Source organism: Podarcis bocagei (genome assembly GCF_964188305.1).
Source record: "Podarcis bocagei genome assembly, chromosome: 14".
Classification (NCBI taxonomy): Eukaryota; Metazoa; Chordata; class Lepidosauria; order Squamata; family Lacertidae; genus Podarcis; species Podarcis bocagei.
The window spans coordinates 33,050,671-33,068,498 of NC_138139.1; the positions used below are offsets into that span (position 1 = coordinate 33,050,671).

The 17,828-nt window shown below is 41.2% G+C and overlaps 1 protein-coding gene and 1 long non-coding RNA gene across 16 annotated transcripts in view; one reads left to right on the forward strand and one right to left on the reverse strand.

Moving 5' to 3' along the window:
- The window catches only part of MEIOB (meiosis specific with OB-fold), a 21,619-nt gene extending 17,251 nt beyond the window's left edge, over positions 1–4,368 (reverse strand). For 2 of the 12 annotated variants that reach the window (XM_081170192.1, XM_081170191.1), the window contains exon 1: positions 3,850–4,154. Coding sequence is in view for 3 of the 12 variants with exons in the window: in XM_081170183.1 (XP_081026309.1) it covers positions 4,246–4,269 (24 nt within the window). In the remaining 9 variants the exon portion in view is untranslated. Of the gene's footprint in view, positions 1–1,111; positions 1,253–1,968; positions 2,619–2,915; positions 4,155–4,231 lie in introns of those variants that run through there. The other 10 variants (XM_081170193.1, XM_081170183.1, XM_081170187.1 and 7 more) reach the window with 10 other exon arrangements.
- LOC308573367 lies at positions 2,596–15,254 on the forward strand. 4 transcript variants are annotated; one of them, XR_014002051.1, is made up of 3 exons: positions 2,596–2,691; positions 6,452–6,686; positions 13,870–15,254. It is a non-coding gene; the product is annotated as an uncharacterized lncRNA (long non-coding RNA). The 4 variants fall into 4 exon arrangements; XR_014002052.1 differs by lacking the exon at positions 2,596–2,691 and adding an exon at positions 4,356–4,447; XR_014002053.1 differs by lacking the exon at positions 2,596–2,691 and adding an exon at positions 4,357–4,443.
- Positions 15,255–17,828: the final 2,574 nt, after the last annotated feature.

Sequence of the window (17,828 nt, forward strand, 5' to 3'; positions counted from 1 at the left end):
TATATGGATTTCACATGACTGCTTTGATGCTTTTTATCTGTGGATATTCTTGGTGGATACTCTCCCATGAGGGAAGTGCATTGCATCAGCTTTGGCCCCTACATTATTTTTCTATCCATTTTCTATCCATCAGCTCTCCTCTTGCCCTATTGTTCAATTTTGTGTAAAACAATCCAGCTCCTGTTGTGTATGGACTATTGGACTTGAGATTAGAATAGTCTGGGGTCAAATCTTCAGTTATACCATGAAGTTAAATAAGTAAACCACAATCTCTTACCAACCTAGTCAACTTTTAAATGTTAAATGAAAACAAGATAAAGGCACTAACTGTCCACAGTTCTGAACTCCCAAGAGGTAGGATGGGGCAAAAATGTTATAAATTATATATATATTAAAGAAACTATCTGCTTCTTCTGCTTCTTCTTCTGCTTCTTCTTCTTCTTTTTAAAAAATCAAATTCCATTTCAAGAAAAGTTAAAATTACCACAGCAAGAAGCTGTGCCCAGTATCCAAAGAACTTTGCAATTGGTTCCATGTGCCTGAAGAATTTATGTTTCTCAAAGAGAAAGACTCAATGCCCCCCTCCCCAAATGCACTCTAGCCCAAGCCTCTGGACTAGCCTACAGCAGCTCTTTGAATTTATTACAAACTTAGACATTTTGAAACAGTTCACATTCTGTTGACATTCTATATTTCTAATTCAGACAGTGCGTAGACACTGTACAGGGAATTTTGGGGGAAGGCATTTGTCCACCCCCACCCTATCACTAGCACCACCCACTCAGCCTATTCCTTTATGTTTATTCTCCTGGCATTCACTATTTCTAAAAAGATAAAAAGGATTAAGGAACTACTGATGGCAGCAATAATTTTTTTTTTCAAAAAAATGAGCATCAGAAACCAATAAAAACAGTAAAAGGGTTTTTAGGAGTTAACAAAAGCTGAATTCTAAAAATTGTCTGCCATACGTCTGCAGCACCAAGAAGCCAAAAAGTGTTGTGGTTCCTTAGTGACTTTCTGGTATATTGTAAAACATTCATTTTAAAACCCAGATTGTAAAGTAAAAATGACTTTTTGTGGGATGTTCAAAACTTCCAAGCCTCACACATACTGGCATCAAAAAGGAGTCACAATCAGTACACTGACAGTGTGCCTAAAAGCCCTTTGTAATGTCAGTTCTCAAAGCTGTTTTCCTTGGACTGTACTCATATTCACTGACAGATATCAGAGTTGTGTTTTGTTGGGCTTTCTTTTTTACTTTTCATCCATCAGGCCATCTCTGGCATATCTTAGATAAGTGAAAATAAATGAATGCTGTCTGGAGATAATACATAACAAACAGAACTGTGGTTATTTCACAACTTTTGATTATTATTATTTTTTAAACATGGATAAAGTGTATCCAGCTAATATATTCTGAAAGTCTTCCCTTTAAACTTCTAGTTATTTTTTCCTATAGATCCTTCAAAAGTTAAGGTGCCCTATTTCCATATTTAAAAATTCTAACTTGGAAAGAAACAGAAACTTCCAGCTGTCTTAGGCAGCAAGATGCAGCCCAATTATGCCTCCTAGGCAACTATCAATAGTATATTCTTCCCTCAAATACAGTGTTAAATAATTCATTGCCCATTGAAAATGGATTAGTGGGCTTTTTTTTTTAAATGACTGAATCAGATTACCTCAAAGAGGCATTTAAAAGACAAAGTTTTTAAAATATGTAAAGTGTTACTGGTGGATACATCTGAATTGTAATATTAAATAGTGTGGAATCACTAAAGGAGGGTTAAGCATCTTCTGCATCTCAAGATGGATATAATGAGATTTAAAAGGAGTCGTAGGTATAAAGCTGCTTGTTGCCAGCACTGCCAAGATAATAAGCCAAACTGTGACACCAAAATCAACAAGAACTCAAGAGTATATCTTAATGGGGGGTTCAGTATTTTCCCTCAGCATGCTGTATTACTCAACTGCAAAAGCTGATTCTCTGTTAGAAGTTCACTAGCCTTCAGAAAACTGCAATTACCAGGATACTGTGCATGAAAGTGTGACAATTAAACCAGTTTAAATTGAAAGTACGGATATTGTCTTATCTTGCTCACCTAAATCAGTAAATGGCCATTGTGCCCTACAAGGAACTCTGGGAATTCTGATGGCATTAAGAATAGTTACACATATGGTTAGACATAAAACTGCACCCCAATACTCCCTATTTAATTGAGCGGAATAACTGCCAGTAGAGTATGTTGCAACCGCTTTTAACTGAAAACAGAAATCTATTCATAGATCCTTTTTCAGTAAGCACTAAGACAAATGGGGGATGTAAAAGGGATGGACTAAAGAAGTCATGACTTTGCTGGCCAATTTTATGAGGGCCAGTTTAATGGAGGAAGAAGTAGGGTGCCATATTCTGAAGAGCAAAAAAGAGGACATTTGTTGACTTCTACTTTTAATTATGGATTGCGATACAGTAACGACTTTCATTTTACATACCCATGAAAAAGAGGATGTGTCCTGGAAAAAGAGGACATATGGGAATCCTAGAAGGAATGGAACCCCCCCTTCCCAAATACAGAGTACAGTATAGTTAAGAAAAGATGGAAATGGGGATGCTACATTGTAAAGACAGTTTTCAGTACAATCCTACAGTCTACTTGAAAGTAATTTAACTCAATGAGGCTTATTTCCCAATGAGTGGGTATAGGATTTTTCAGCCAAAATGTGGATTGGGCATTTCTTAACACTGTTTTCACCCTGTATTATATTCGCACAATGAGATTTGCTGAAGGGCTGTTCACCTCATCAATGATTGCTAGATGAAGTAGGCATGCTAATCTGGGGAAACTGGGATATTATTATTATTATTATTATTATTATTATTATTATTATTTCTACGACTACACTATAATTCTTTGTACCTTGAACAAAAAAATCTGAGTAGGAAGAGAGATTCTCTGGATTATTCCAGATTATTAAATGTGGAGTGGGCCAAAACGAGGGCCAAAACGAGGGTAGAGCAAGCAAGAAGTCACTGTGTCTGAGGAAGAAAATATTGTTTGGGTTTACAATGAGGGATTAAAATTGTCATTTTTGCTGCGAAAAGAAAAGTATATGAAAAAGGGTATATGAGAACAACAACAACAACCTATCCAACACAGGTAGGTCTAAGTAATGAACCTTGATCTCTGTGTACCAAGACTGACAAAATGGAGATTCCTGAGGTAAATCCTTCACAGAAATAGAATTATGAGGTACTCTCTAATCACAGATGCCACTTCAAGTGTCTGTGAGGAGAGGCAGTCAAGAGTCACAGCACCATTCAGAGCTTGACCTTGGATATATTTAAGATTAAATGAAAAAGGTGGGGGCTAAATTTGTATACCCCAAGCGTATTTGTGAATTTATTTATTTATATCATTTATTTCCTGCCTCAGAATTTACATAAAGGTGTTAAGATACTATTTGTATGCCACCTTTCCATTGTTAAAGCCATACTCAAGGCAGCTGACAACATGAAAATATTTACATAATTACAAATACAATAAAACTAAACAATAAATAAAACGCATCAAAAAGAACACAACCAAACTGAACAATGTTCACATAAAAGATCCAAAAATAAATATACGAAAAATATCAATAACAGCAACAAAATCCCCCAACAAAACCCCAGTCCAAGAGGTCCTTAGCAATTCTGATGGGTCTACTCTTGAGTAGCACTAGCACTGACTACAGCTGTGTATGTGCATTTGTCTTAATATTCTATTAACAACCAAGGTTATTTGTGATTCTGAGGTAACAATAATCACAAGAGGTCTGAAAAAAACAGAAAGGGGGAAACTGCGTACATACCCCTGACCTCTTCAGAGAGAGGAAAAAAGTGTATGTTTCCCTCACAAGTTTACATTCGGGGACAGGGCATGTGCTATTTTTATTAGCCTTTCATGTGTTTCAGTTTGTACAGTTTTATTGTTAAATCGCTGCAGGATGTTTTATAGGAAACAATTCATAAATGAAAAAAATAATAATACACTCTAGGCTTTGTTCTTGTTTCCTTTCTTTTTTGGCAGACAATGGGGCTTATATGTATGTTTTGAATAAACAACACTCTTTCCTCATGCAAAGTATATATATATATATATATATATATATATATATATATATATATATATATATATATATATAGGAGGTGCTCTCCTGCACTGTCCCTCTCTGCAATCGTGTCCCGTTCCACAAAAAAAAAGCTACCACAGTTTGGGCGGGAAAACGCATCAGCTCTCAGCCCGCAGGCGCGCCAGCTGGCAAATATTTCGCGACGGTTGCCTCGTGTTCCTCGCGCCAGCTCCTTAAAGGGCCAGTAGCAGGAAGCAGACTGGCAAAGGGAGAGAGGCTTCCACCTGGTTGGGGAATTGTTACGGGGAACTGAATTTTGCTTTGATCAAGAGGGTGTGTGAGTGGGTGGGAGGGTGTAAACTTCATTGCCATTGACTAGAAGATAAGGTTATTCAGTGATTACTCTGCACAAACTCTTTCTGAGTCAGATCAGCGCTAAATATCAAGGGGAGCTTTTAACTAAACGAATGTTTTAAATGCTGCTTATTTTCAGGGCTTATACCTGTGTTACTGGATTGATGACCCTTGTCTGTGTTTACACATAAGTATTTTGTGTCTATATTGTAATGGCCATGGGTTATAAACAATAATAAAACTTGGTTTGGCTTTTTATTTAGGTTGTTGTGATTTTGAATTTTAATTTGTTGTGTATGTGTTGTTGTGATCAGCCCTAGGACTGTTGATGGATGAAGGGCGGTCTATAAATGGAAATAAATACTGTAGTATGATTTAACAAAACTAGTTTTGAAGCTGAAAGGTTGCGGAGCCAAATATTTCTCATGTTTTAAACACCCTTTGGGCTAAATCCAACTAAGTTTTACTCAGAGTAGAGTTTTGTGTGGGTTTATGTGCTTAAATAGTTGAACCTCAAGCTTATCCAAGATATTTCTGCTCTCTGGCAATGCATGTTTTTGACTGGATTAGTGTTTCATATATAATATCCAATTGAAGGGTGGTGAGAGGACAGATGTAAACGAAGTTCCAAAGTCAAAAGATTTTCTCAGTTGGAATCTTTGCTAAGTGGAATGTTTTTTACTTAGAGTAGACCTACTGAAGTTAACGAACCTATCTTAGCCATGTCAGTTAATGCTAGTGTGTCTACTCTGAGTAGAACTAACATTGGTGACAATCCTTTTCCTCCACATGCATTCACAGGAGGGCCTAAACCAGTCAAAGGCAAACTTGGCCCTCCAGATGTTTTGGGACTACAATTCCCATCATCCTTGACCACTGGTCCTGTTAGCTAGGGGTCATGGGAGTTATAGTCCCAAAACATCTGGAGGGCAAAGTTTACCTATGCCAGGCCTAAACTGATGGTGGCTTTTGTGAGAAGGAGAAGGGTGATGTGTAAACGTCAAAATGTCACCTTTAAAAGCAAACTTATACTGAGTCAGCCCATTGTTTCATCTAGCTCAGTATTGTCTACACTGACTGGCAGCAGTGCTGCCAGGGTTTCAGACAGGGGACTCTCCCAGCCCTATCTGGAGATGTTGAGCGTTGAACCTGGGACCTTTTGCATGTAGAACAGATTATTACCAATTTATAGCGCTTCCCAGTTTATAAAAATGTAACCAAAATATAAGCATTGTTTTACAGTTAGCTCAGAAATGCTTAGGGTTTGCTCCAATTGGGTGTGATGATGCAGTCCACTTGAGGTGGCAGCACCACGAGGGGGTAGCAAATTATCAGTTTATTAATATATTTTCAAATCACCATTGGAGTGTGGTGTGCTATTTGGATTTTCTGCCTCAAGCCTCCAAATATTTTCAGTCATAACTAGAAATGGTGGCTTCATACGTACCATATGTTTAAAGCACATTATTTCTTTCCAAAGAATCCTGGGAACTATAGCTTACCCCCGCACAGAGCTATAATTCCCAGCACCCTTAGCAAATTACAGTTCTCAGGATTCTTTGGGCAAAAAGCAATGTGCTCTAAATGTATAATTTGTACCCAGCCATTCTTCCAGTCCTATTCCTGCACCAGCCAAACACCTAGAATTGAAATGAGCACACACACTTGCCAGCTGCTTGCTGCCTTGGTGTGGTTTTCATTTGAATAAATGAATTTCTGTTGAAAGCCAGTTATGAAAAGGCCGTCTGGCTCTCGACACGTCGTCATAACCAGCTTTTCCAGAAAACCCATTCTTGCTTCAGCGCACGCCATGCTTGGCTCCCCAGATCAGCTGTATGGCCAGAGAGACTTTGCCCTCCTCATCACGGAAATAGCATCTCTGATGCAGGAAGAAAATTGTGCCTGCTCCCCCCCTTTAAATGTGACAACAATGGCATGAAAGTGATCCCCCCTCCTCTTCTCTCTTTTAAATCTTCCCCCACAATAGCATTGACTTGTCAGAACTACCAGCCCCTGATGAATATGAACAGCTATGGAGGCGAGACATTGTGTGTGTCTTGGACTTGATAAAGAAGTCAAGGGTGAGTGCACAGAGGTCACGGCTGGCGTAGCTCTTGATGCAGCGGCAACAGAAACGCTATCAGAAAACATCTGCCTCCTCCCCCAAACACGCCAGGTGTCAAACGCTCAGGGCTCAACATGGCAGCCATATTCTGACACAGGTAACACATTTTTTAAATAGATGTTTAACTCACTGCAGCTCCTGGAAACAAAAAGCCACGACATTTAGGATGGATGATCTCCTGTCCACAAAGGTAAAGAGCGTTAAGGTTATCTGGAGGTTATTGAACAGCAGATACAGATAATACAGTTGGTTGCAAGGACGGAGAGGGAATCTGTTTCAAACGGATTTAAATGTAGAATTTAGCTGTTTCAACCCACTCAAGCTTTGCTCACAGGCGATTTCTTGCATTTTAAAAAAATGTGTGACTAATATGCAAAATCATACTAAAAATTACATGCAAAAATATGTATATTATACATATAATAAGTTTAAAAGAGTGTGGTACTATATCTCTGCAGCATCATGACCAGGCTGGGACAGTAAGTACACCCAGAGGCCAAAACTGGTCTTTTGGGGATGGGGGAGCACTGGGAACCCATCTACAACAGACTAATATTTCATATATTTTTCAGCATCATTTTGAGGCTTTCCTTCCTTTTTTGTAAGAACATAAAAAGTACCTGCTGGATCAGGCCAATGGCCCATCTAGTTCAGCATTCTGTTCTAGTGGTTAATCAGATGCCTATGGGAAGCCCTCAGATAGGACCTGAGTACAATAGCACTCTCCCCCCTGTGGTTTCCATCAACTGGTTTTCAGCAGCATTTAGCCTCTGTGGAAGCAGAGTATAGCCACAATGGCTAGTAGCCATTGTTAGCTTTGTCCTCCATGTGGTTTGTGTTTGGTCATGTTCTCTTTTTCTCTCTAGGATCATAGAAAGCTGTCTTATACCATATCAGGTCACTTGCTCATCTAGCTCAATACTGCCTACTCTGATTGGCAGTGACTCTCCAGGATTTCAGATACAGATTTTTCTCAGTCCCACTTGGAGTTTCTGGGGACTGAACCTGGGACTTTCTGCATGCAAAGCATATGCCCTGCTACTGAGATGCAACAGCTTCTTTTTTGTAAACTGTTGTGAAATCTCTCCCTTGCTTGTCCAGCAGTCAGGTTTCCTTTATAATAGGCTGGAACATGTCATATGGTACTTTCTGATTCCCATAAAAGTTTCCTTCTGGGTCAAGCATGCTTGCTTGCTGAGCATCAAGAGGATTTTCCTACTCCTGTTCCTAGGGAGGCCACACACACACAAAAAGGGCGTGCTTCACTTTTGCATATGCTGGTTTACATACTTATTGGCGAAAATTTGGAAGAATAGAATTATATATCTCTGCAGCTGGGAGGACTGTGACCAAGAGACCTGTGGGCCTGCTGAGTCTGTTGTCCTGGTGCTAACTGCTAATGGGCGTTGCTCTTCCTTCATATAGTTCTTAAGGGAATCAGAAGCAATATGGCTATGTACATACCATAGAACTACAATTCCCAGCACCCTTAACAAATGACACTTCCTCGGGTTCTTTGCATGGGAGTAGAATGTGCTTTAAAGATGATATGGACACAGCCTATGTCTTTGAATACCAGTTGCTGGGAATCACAAGTGGCAAAGCACTCATACCCTGCTTTCCAGACCACTGTGAGAAGAGGATGTTGGAAGACACAAGCTGGCAACCAGGCTCTTCTTAGGTTCTCATGGTGCTTGGCCCTTCTGGGCTAACATGGCACTTGATGTTGCAGTGGTGTTGGGATCTGACTGGAGCAGTTCTGATGTGTTTGCCTTCCTTCCTAGCTCTCTTTGTGAAATGAGGTTCAGTAGGGGTAGCCAATATGGTATCCTCCAGATGTTTCTGGCATCTGGTTGGCCACTGTGGGAAGATGATACTAGAGAGCTGGGCTTTTGGACTGATCCAGCAGCCAGGCTCTTCTAATTTTTAGAATGGGCTACAAATAGAAAGTGTCATCTGTAAAATAGAGCACATGGCCACTGTCTCTGTTGCTACTTCTTTTACATTTGTTTCAGCCTTGTCTTTACTTTTCTTCCACTTCCTGAACTGGCAGTGACTGGAATTGTCCTTCTCACCGTGGTGGACAGAGACATCCCAGAATGGGTCTGGCATAGCAGTCCCTACTCCGGAAATGATTTCATGAGCCAACAGCTTAGGTCCCTTTTCACAGTCATTCAGATTAATTTCTCCAGTTGGAAGCAGACAGGACGAAGTAGTGAATGTAACCAGAGGAATAAAAGCATTGCGACTTGTAAATTGAATGGGGCAGGGTGCCTCAGAAAGGCAGGGAGATTCAAAGACAATGGATGAGAGATAGGGGCCGCAGTAGGAGAGGGCACTTGGTTTTCCAGTAAAACAGCAGTCAGACTGTCTGTTGTCTCTTCAGTGCAACTGATGACAAAAAATGGGCCTTTGACAAGGACAATGAAATCTCTTTCCACACTGCTGCAGAACTGTAAACCTCTTTAGAGACAAGGACACAGCCTTTTCTAGATCTTAGGTAAGAGACGCTGACTGGTCCAGGAACAATCTATTCAGTTAAGAAAAGCCCTGCAGCTGGATCACAGCAAAGACCCATCAGTCCAGCATCCTGTTCTCACAGTGACAGAAGATGATTTAAAGCAGTACAACAGTTGCAGTGGCATCAGGCCTAGGGAGTGCTGCAGGGCATCACAACTATGATGTTGTGAACTGAGCAGAAAGGAAGTGGGGGAGGTGCAAAAATTTGACCTCGCACAGGGCTCCTCTGAAATTTGAAAGACCAAAGTCCTCCCATGATAGTGCTCAACTGGATGCTTCTGGGAAGCCCACAAGTAGGCCATTAGCAGAACAGCACTGCTGCTCCCCCAAACACACAAATCCGCACTTCCCAGTGGCTGGTGTTCAGAGGCCAATTGCCTCTGACAGTGGAGGTAGAACACAGCCACTGTGGTTAGCAGTCATTGATAGCCTTATCTCTCATGAATTTGTCTAACCCTTTTTTAAAGCCATCCAAGTTGGTGGCCATCAATACTACTTGTGGTAGCAAATCCCATGTGCTATGTGAAGAAGGACTTCTTCTTGTCTCTCCTGAATCTTCCAACTTTTAGCTTTACGGGATGGCTTGCCTCCTGATCCCCCAAGGAACACTGAAGCATGAACGGATCATAAAGCCACCATGAGCAGCATTACAGGTTGTATGATTTGTTATTCTCCATTATTTCCCCTCAGTTCCATGGCCCAAGAATCATGTTCTTTGAGACAATTCCGGTGCTAATATTAAGGAGCCAGGTCCAAGGTGGAGATAATGATGGCCAACATAGATTTATTCAAGAGCAGAGTCCGGACACTCAAGGAGGATGCAAAACAGGGCTAGTGAGGGTGTGGCTTAGGGAGAAGGGGTGTGGCTTAGGCAGAGGTCATGGCCTATAGCAAGGGCCTTATTCAGCTTCTGGGCTGTCCCTGCCCTACACCTAAACCCGTTTATATGAAATCGGCTTCACTGAAATTGAGTTGAATTCCAAGCAAGTGTGTTCATTCTTCAAGGCTGGGGTATGGCAGTTTGGGTTAAGTGGTAGATTCCTGTGCAAATCTTGCTTCTGTGTGCAATATTTGACACAATGATTACAATTTATATTTGCACCTCTTATTAGTATCCATCAAGGTGCTTTACTCCTTGGACCCTCATAAAAACTAAGCAAGCCAGTTCATCTTTCCATTTGCTCTATGTTTAAATATAAAAGAAATCAATAGTATTCCACTTCTGTATCATAATTTTTTTAAAAAACTCCTGATCGGTAATTTTATGACCTGAAGGTCATGGCTATTGAAAGCTGAGGTCTAGTCAGATTAATCCACCATGTCGGCTCCGTATTACAAGATCTTTCATTGTCTTCAATTAAAGTGCTGAAAATGAATACCACCTGTGCACTCATAGTTACAATGTCAATAAAGTCCATTATAATTATACACCGCTTGATGACAAATGACATGCCGAAGGGGTGACAAGCTCATTTTGGTTTGGGTGGAGAGCAGAGAGAGCTCTTCCGTGAACTGGGAACATCTATTTTTGTCCAATCTTGGTCACACCAAAAAGGGAGGAAAATCCTTCTGTGACCTATCTCCCCCCTATCAGCTTTAAACTGTACAAAATATTTATGGTAATTAGAGGTTCCCCAACTCAGCACCATAAATGCAAGAGCAGTCAAAGAAGACCATCTGTTCAGTCTTCTGGCTGAAAGGCAAAGGCCACCCACCTCTCCATACTGTGCATACCCCAGGACATATAGGTGTGGGTGCTGCTTATAGAACAAATGGCACTAGATAGCTCAAGCAAGTGAGACAAACTGTAAGCAACATGGGGATTCTGGCACCAATTCTCAGCCAGGCCTGTGGGTAGCTATAATGCAAAACTGAAACTGGAAGCCATGCTCTTGTCATCTTAGGGTGCTTGTTTTCAGTGACTAGACCCTTAGAGCCATGGGATGCATTATTATTATTATTATTATTATTATTATTATTATTATTATTATTATTATTAGCAAAACTGATATTCTGCCCTTCAAACCATTTTAGGCATTGGAGGCTAGTCTGTAAGTCCCAATGGGCCACTGCCTCACTGGTCTCATTCTCCCCTTGACCGGCTCACACCTGCCTTTTTCCAGTCTAGGGTATAGTAGCAGCTGTCATCTTCCTCCTTCTTAGTGTCTGCCTTGCCCTTGTAGAACTCAGTGGTTGGTTCTTCCCAGTGGCACAGTGGCAAATTCAGAAGTGTCAGATCCCTTAAATATAGCCACAGCCATACCTCACAGCCATGCCCCCTTCTGATATGATTAATATTACCTTATAAGCTTATCTCGGATTAAGAACTTAATTCGTTCTGGAGATCCGTTCTTAACCTGAAACTGTTCTTAACCTGAAGCACCACTTTAGCTAATGGAGCCTCCCGCTGCTGCCACGCTGTTGGAGCACGATTTCTGTTCTCATCCTGAAGCAAAGTTCTTAACCCGAGGTACTATTTCTGGGTTAGCGGAGTCTGTAACCTGAAGCATCTGTAACCTGAAGTGTATGTAACCCGAGGTACCACTGTACAGTAATCTTAGAAAATACGAATGATTAGGTATTGCAGTGATCTATTCAAATCTTTCAGATAGATCTACTAGTTTCTGTGTACATACACGAGCAAATGATTTGGAGTGCTCCAGTAACTTCTTTTGGAGTAACTTAAGTTTTCCCCCTTGAAGTTCCATTGTGGATAACAGAACCTGAACACCATTGTCTTGAAACTTAAGCCCCTTGTGTTATCAGTGTTCTTAAGCACTTGCGTTTGGAGCATACAGAACGACAACTCTTTGGTGATCTTTTCCCCGTGCCATCTCTAAAGTAACCCTAGGTGTGTAACACGCACACTTCGCACTGCCCTCCTCTGCCACAGCTGCATGAGGGGGAGACTAGAAGCATCCACTTCCAGTTTTAAACTAACTATGATTCCCTGTAATGTCCAAACTTGGGAAATGGTTATTGAACAAGTCAGGGTTGTAAACCATGGTGTTCTCCCATACTTAGACAAAATGGGGAGGTGTGGTTAGTTTAAAAGTAGAAGCAGAGGAGAGGGGAGGAGACATCATTCAAGCGTGAGGCTCAGTCATGTAATGCTAAACCATCATTTAGCGTTGCATTTGAAAAGGGATGCTATGCTGATTCACAACTTCATATCTGCTTTCCCCCCACCACCTACCCTGAAAGAATGACAAATTTATTTATTCTCAGGCTGGCCTGCCAATCAGATACTATACTTCTTATTTATTTTTTAAAAAAACCAAACCCAGCCTCATTTTTCTAAATAACGGAAGAGGATGTTATCTGGTGTGCAAAATGCCCTCCAGTTAGGGCAAATGTTCGCCTGTAGTCAGGTGAGTCTATAGAATCAGGTTTTTTTTGCATTGTTCTCAAGTAGCCACTCTCCATTTCAAAAAGAAAAGGATAGATCGGATCACCGGCGTATGAAATTCTTCCGGCTATGAGTTTTTCTCCATTATCTGCTTTTGGCTGAATGGGGTGTATGGCTTTTCAGTGCTCTTTTTGCTGATAGCAACACGGATCAAATTAAGGAAGAAGAAAGCCTCATTCAAAAGGAGGAGGAGGAGATAAAAAGAACAGATGGATTTCACACTATCTCCTGTGTAGCTTCTGTCTCTCCCCTCTCTTTTCGAAAGACAAAAAAAGAGGGATTTTAAATTTCTAGTGAGTGGTTCCTGCATTACTTAAGAACATAAGGAGTGACCCACTGAATTTGGCACAAATATCCACTTAGTCCCGACATCAGCCCTTCCTTTGGATGGATGGCATATTTGTCCTGGCTGCTGGATCTACAGGTGATGCCTGTCCTAGCAAACGGAATGAAATGGTGACGTCCAGGTTCCGGAATGTGACTGAGGAGTGGAGGGCTGTTGGGAAAGGGCTGCGGCTCAGTGGAAAAGTATCTGCTTTGCATGCAGAAGGTCCCAGGTTCTATTTCTGACATCTTCAGTTACGGCTGGCAATGTTCTTTGCCTAAAACACTGGAATGCATAGAGTATACTGAGCTAGATGGACCAAGTGATTTGCTATAATGCAGCTTCCTCTGTTCCTATGTTGAGTAAGTGGTGACATGATAGAAGTTGACAAAATTATGCATGGCATGGATAAAGAGGATAGGAAAAGGACACCCCCCCCCAATAACATTAGAACTTGTGGACATCCAGTGAAGCTGAATGTTGGAAGAATCAGGACAGATAAAATAAAATTATTTATGCCGCATGTAACTATGGAACTTGCTCCAAGACGAGGCAGTTATGGTCACCAAATTGGATGGTTTTAAACAGTGCTTTAAAAAAAAACAACTAGAAAAAGAGGTGGCAGTACTCACCATAAAGTTGTTACAGTAAGTGCCACACTTTTTAACCAAAAAAAGAAAAGTGCCAGTACTGTGAACCATTGATTATCCCCTGGAAAAAAGCACTGGTTTTAAAAGATTAGAGAGAATCATGCAGGAGAAGGTTATCAATGGCTTCTATCCATGATGGCTGCTTCTGAATACCAGTTGCTGGAAACCTCAGGAAGGGAAAGTGCTGTTCAGCTCAGATCCTGGTTGCAGGATTCCCACAGGCATCTGGTTGGCCACTGTGAGAACAGGATGCTGGAGTAGATGGCTCACTGGCATCATCCTGCAGTCTCTTCTTATTTTTTATGTTACAGTGATAGAGTGAGGAAAGCTTCCTCAAATATTTCCCCCCCCCCCATCTTTCCTCTTGTTGCTACAGAGCTTGGAAGCAAAAATGTAATCTTCAGCCTGCCTGCAGCTTCTAAATATGTGGTGTTGTGAGCAAGATTCTCCCTGCCATGCTCCAGAAGTTTCTGACTATAATACAGAGTTTTTCTGTTTGGTACATGTGTGTTTTCATATTATTAATCTCATTCTTTTCTCCCCACCCCACTTTCCCCCTTTTATTCTCATGCTGCTGCATCCTCACCCTGGGCCCTCCACTGGCTTCTGCAATGTTACAGTATTAAAAGTTTCATTTCAGTTCTTTCTTCAGAATTTCTTCTCCGACCCCCACTCTCACAAACATAAAAGAATGCAATACAGTGGAAAGAGCCCCAGTGCCAGCCATATCATTGGAGTTGACAGACAGTGGAGTTTCAAGCTGGGAAAACCTCTTGCGAAGAAAAGGCCCTGCCTTCGATGCGGGCCCCTTTTTCTCAGCTCGGGATGGATGGGTATTCATTACTGTGTGCCAGTCATTCCTGCAGCTTTGATCAGGGGACCGTTTCATGCGAGGGGTGTGGGGCGGAGGCAGGAAGGAGGGAGAAGACACATCTTCTGTCTGAACTAAGTTGGGGATTTCATCATACGTAGCGAAATACCCTCCACTAGGGCATAGCGCTGGGGTGGAATAAGGCCACTTCCTGAGACTGGATTTTGCGGGGAGCGAGTGCTGTCATGGGTAACTTGGTTGGCTTTTGTTCAGTTTCTCTGCCTCTCCTTCAAAAGGTTTCTGAAAGGAGCAGAGCTAGGAAAGAAGAAGAGTTTGAATGGAGGACAGCTTTTTAGGAGCTATAATGGCATTTTGGGTTACTCGGAAATCAGTAAACTAAAATTTGCCATGTCCATTGATTTCAATGAGTTCACTCTGAGTAGAATGAACATTGGATGTAACCCAACATTTTGAATGCACACAGGCATATGGAGATTTGAGCCAAAACTCTTAGATGTGTACATTATCACACAGAGAAATTATTAAAAAGATTTCATATGCAGCCTTTCATTTTAGGAAGAGACACCATGGTGGTTCAGAAACAAAAGCGTGCAGTGACATAACAAGAATAAGATCAATTTTAAAAATACAATTAAACATAATTAAAATGCATAGTTTAGCAAACACTCTCATCCTCATCATCAAACTTTGTATAGTGCCCATCATCCATAGATCTCAGGGCAGTTCAAAACAAAAAAAATACAAGATAAAAAAACCAAAATACGTAATCCAAACAAAACAATAACTCCCCAATCAGCTTTTATTGATATGTCTGATGTTCTTATTCTTTTAATGGTTGTATTGGGTTCTTAGGTAGTGTACTGCCTTGCAATCTCTGATATGAAAATAAAGATTTATAAACATTTAAATAAACAAATGCACAATAAAAATGCTGCCTGGATGGTTTCTGAATATGTGGGAGAGGGCCAATGTCTCCTACTTAGGGCTGCCAGGTAAGGAGCATCCCAGACCCTCAGATTTCAGGGCCCAAATCTGAGACCTGGGAGCAATCTCTGATGATGTTACTGGAGATTAATTGCGAAAGGGAAGTGGAGGGCATCAGACCACCCAGAATATCACTGCTATAATTTTCAGCCAGCATCTGCTGGACTGAAGTTTGCAAAGTGCATGCACAATCTTGTTGTTGTTATTGTTGTTGACGATGATTAAAAACACTTTCACCCATCTGGAGATTCATCTGCCACCCGGCAAACCTGGAGACTTCAGGTCAGACCTGGTCTGGTAACTTTTATCCTACCAAGCTTGTTTTCTGTTTGCTTCACAGGGTAGGAACCAATGAATTCAGAAGGCAAGAAAGGATATTCCGACTAAATTTTAGGAAGAACTTTCTGACACAAAGAGCTGTTTGATAGTGGAACAGCTGCCTTGGAAAGCAATGGACTCTCCTTCTTGGAGGTTTTTTAACAGAGGCTGGATGGGACCTATCAGGAATTATTTAGATATGATTTCTGCATTGCAGGGAGTTGGACCATGGGGGGGCAGGCTTTATGTGGTTGTTGTTTTTTTGGGGGGTGTTATCAATCAGTTAAGTAAAATCAATCAGTTAAGTATTTTCATTGATTTCCTTGATTTTTTGAGGGGGTAGCTGCCCCCCTGCCCCCTGGCTACACCCATGAGTTGAACTCGCCCATGAGTTGGACTAGATGACCCTCAAGGTCCCTTCCAACTCCACAATTCTATGATCAGTGCTGGGTTTTCCTGCTGTTCCATGGAGAAGATAGGAGAGCCAGGAACCCCCATCACTGATGTCATTTCCCCCATCTGAGGTGGATTTTTCTTTTTAATGACTGCACAGGCTTGGGCAATCTCTTCCAGGAGGATTATTGCAGTGGGCGTTTATAAATATAGGCCTGGTCTTTCTTAACCAAGGACTTGAAACAGTCTTACTTAAATGGGAGGTGGTATAAGTGATATTACAGTGATTGGGCCAATTTTTAATGTACTTTTTATAGATGTGGCTTATATAAAAGGAGGGGCAGAGTTTAAAAGTTTCTTTTATACTGTCAGCATGTTAATGTTCCCTGTAATCACATTTAAAAAAAAGACTCATTCAAATGTAAGATCTTACAGCCATGACTTCACCTTCAGGCTTGGCGGTGCCTGGTAATCATGTATGGAGCAAGTTCCTTGTGAGGAAAGGTTACAACATTTGTGGCTTTTAAGTTCAGCAAAAAAATGAGTAAGGGGAGGACATGATAGAGGCATATAAAATTATGCATAGTGCGGAAAAATGGATAGAGAAAAGTTTTTCTCCCTCTCATAATAACAGTAGAATTCAGGGACATCCAATGAAGCTGAATGTTGGAAGATTCAAGACAGACAAGAGTAAGTCATTCTTCACACAGTGCATATGGAACTCACTTCTACAGGAAACAGTGAGGGCCACCAGTTTGGATGGCTTTAAAAGAGGATTAGGCAAATTCAAAGAGGAGAAGGCTATCCAAGGCTACTAGTACCAATGGCTGTGTTCTACCTCTAACTGTTGGAGGCAATATGCCCCTGAATTCCAGTTTCTGGGAATTGCAAGTGGGGAAAATGCTAGCACACAAGAACCACAGAATCTTAATAGAGTAAGCAAAAAATCAGTCTCAGCTCCATCTGCTACTACTACCATTATTATCCACACACATTTCTCAAGACATTGTACACAATAAAAACAGCTAGAAGAAATAGCTCACAAAACAAAACAAAATAAAAACAATAGAAAATAAACACTTTCCCATTTATCCAGCTGGAAAAGCCAGTCGGAACAAAAACTCTCTTCCAGAAACTGCAGAGAGTGGGTACCTCTCACATCTTCATAGGAATGCTATTCCACAGAACAGGGCAGCCACACTAAAAAGCCCTGCTCCAAGGAATTGCAGAGTGGACTCTTGAGATTCTTGAACCTTGCAAGAGAAACTCTCAGTCAGCAGTACAGTAATCTAATTCGTGTCTAACAAATGAGGCAATCTTTCGAATCACCTAGTCCTGGAATGTATAGGGACATATACGTTAGTATCAGCACACTGAATTTGGTTGTGTATCAGATTGGCAGCCAGTGCACATCCCACAAACAAAGGATCATATGCTGGCTCCCCTGACAGACACCTAATGCTTCAGTCTCTTAATCTATCAGCCTATGCTTTTTGCTTAAATCTGAGGTCCTCTGAAGTCCTGTGGGTCAGAGCCTGTCTACAGGGGCTAGAAGAGAAGGTTACTACAACATGACAGAGCTGTAGTAACCCTTCATCAGTCTTTGGATAGTTGCATGAGCAAGACAGCCTCTGTGTAAGGCAAGAAAATTTGTGACTTGTTAAACATAGTAGTAACGAACTCCCAGCATTATTTATGGGGCTTGACTGCAGGTCCGTGTGACTTTGATACATGGTGCACTTTCCTTTGTTTCATTGTGCTCATAAATCTTGTTAGCAAAGGAGAAGAGTGCAGAACACTTCCCCCAG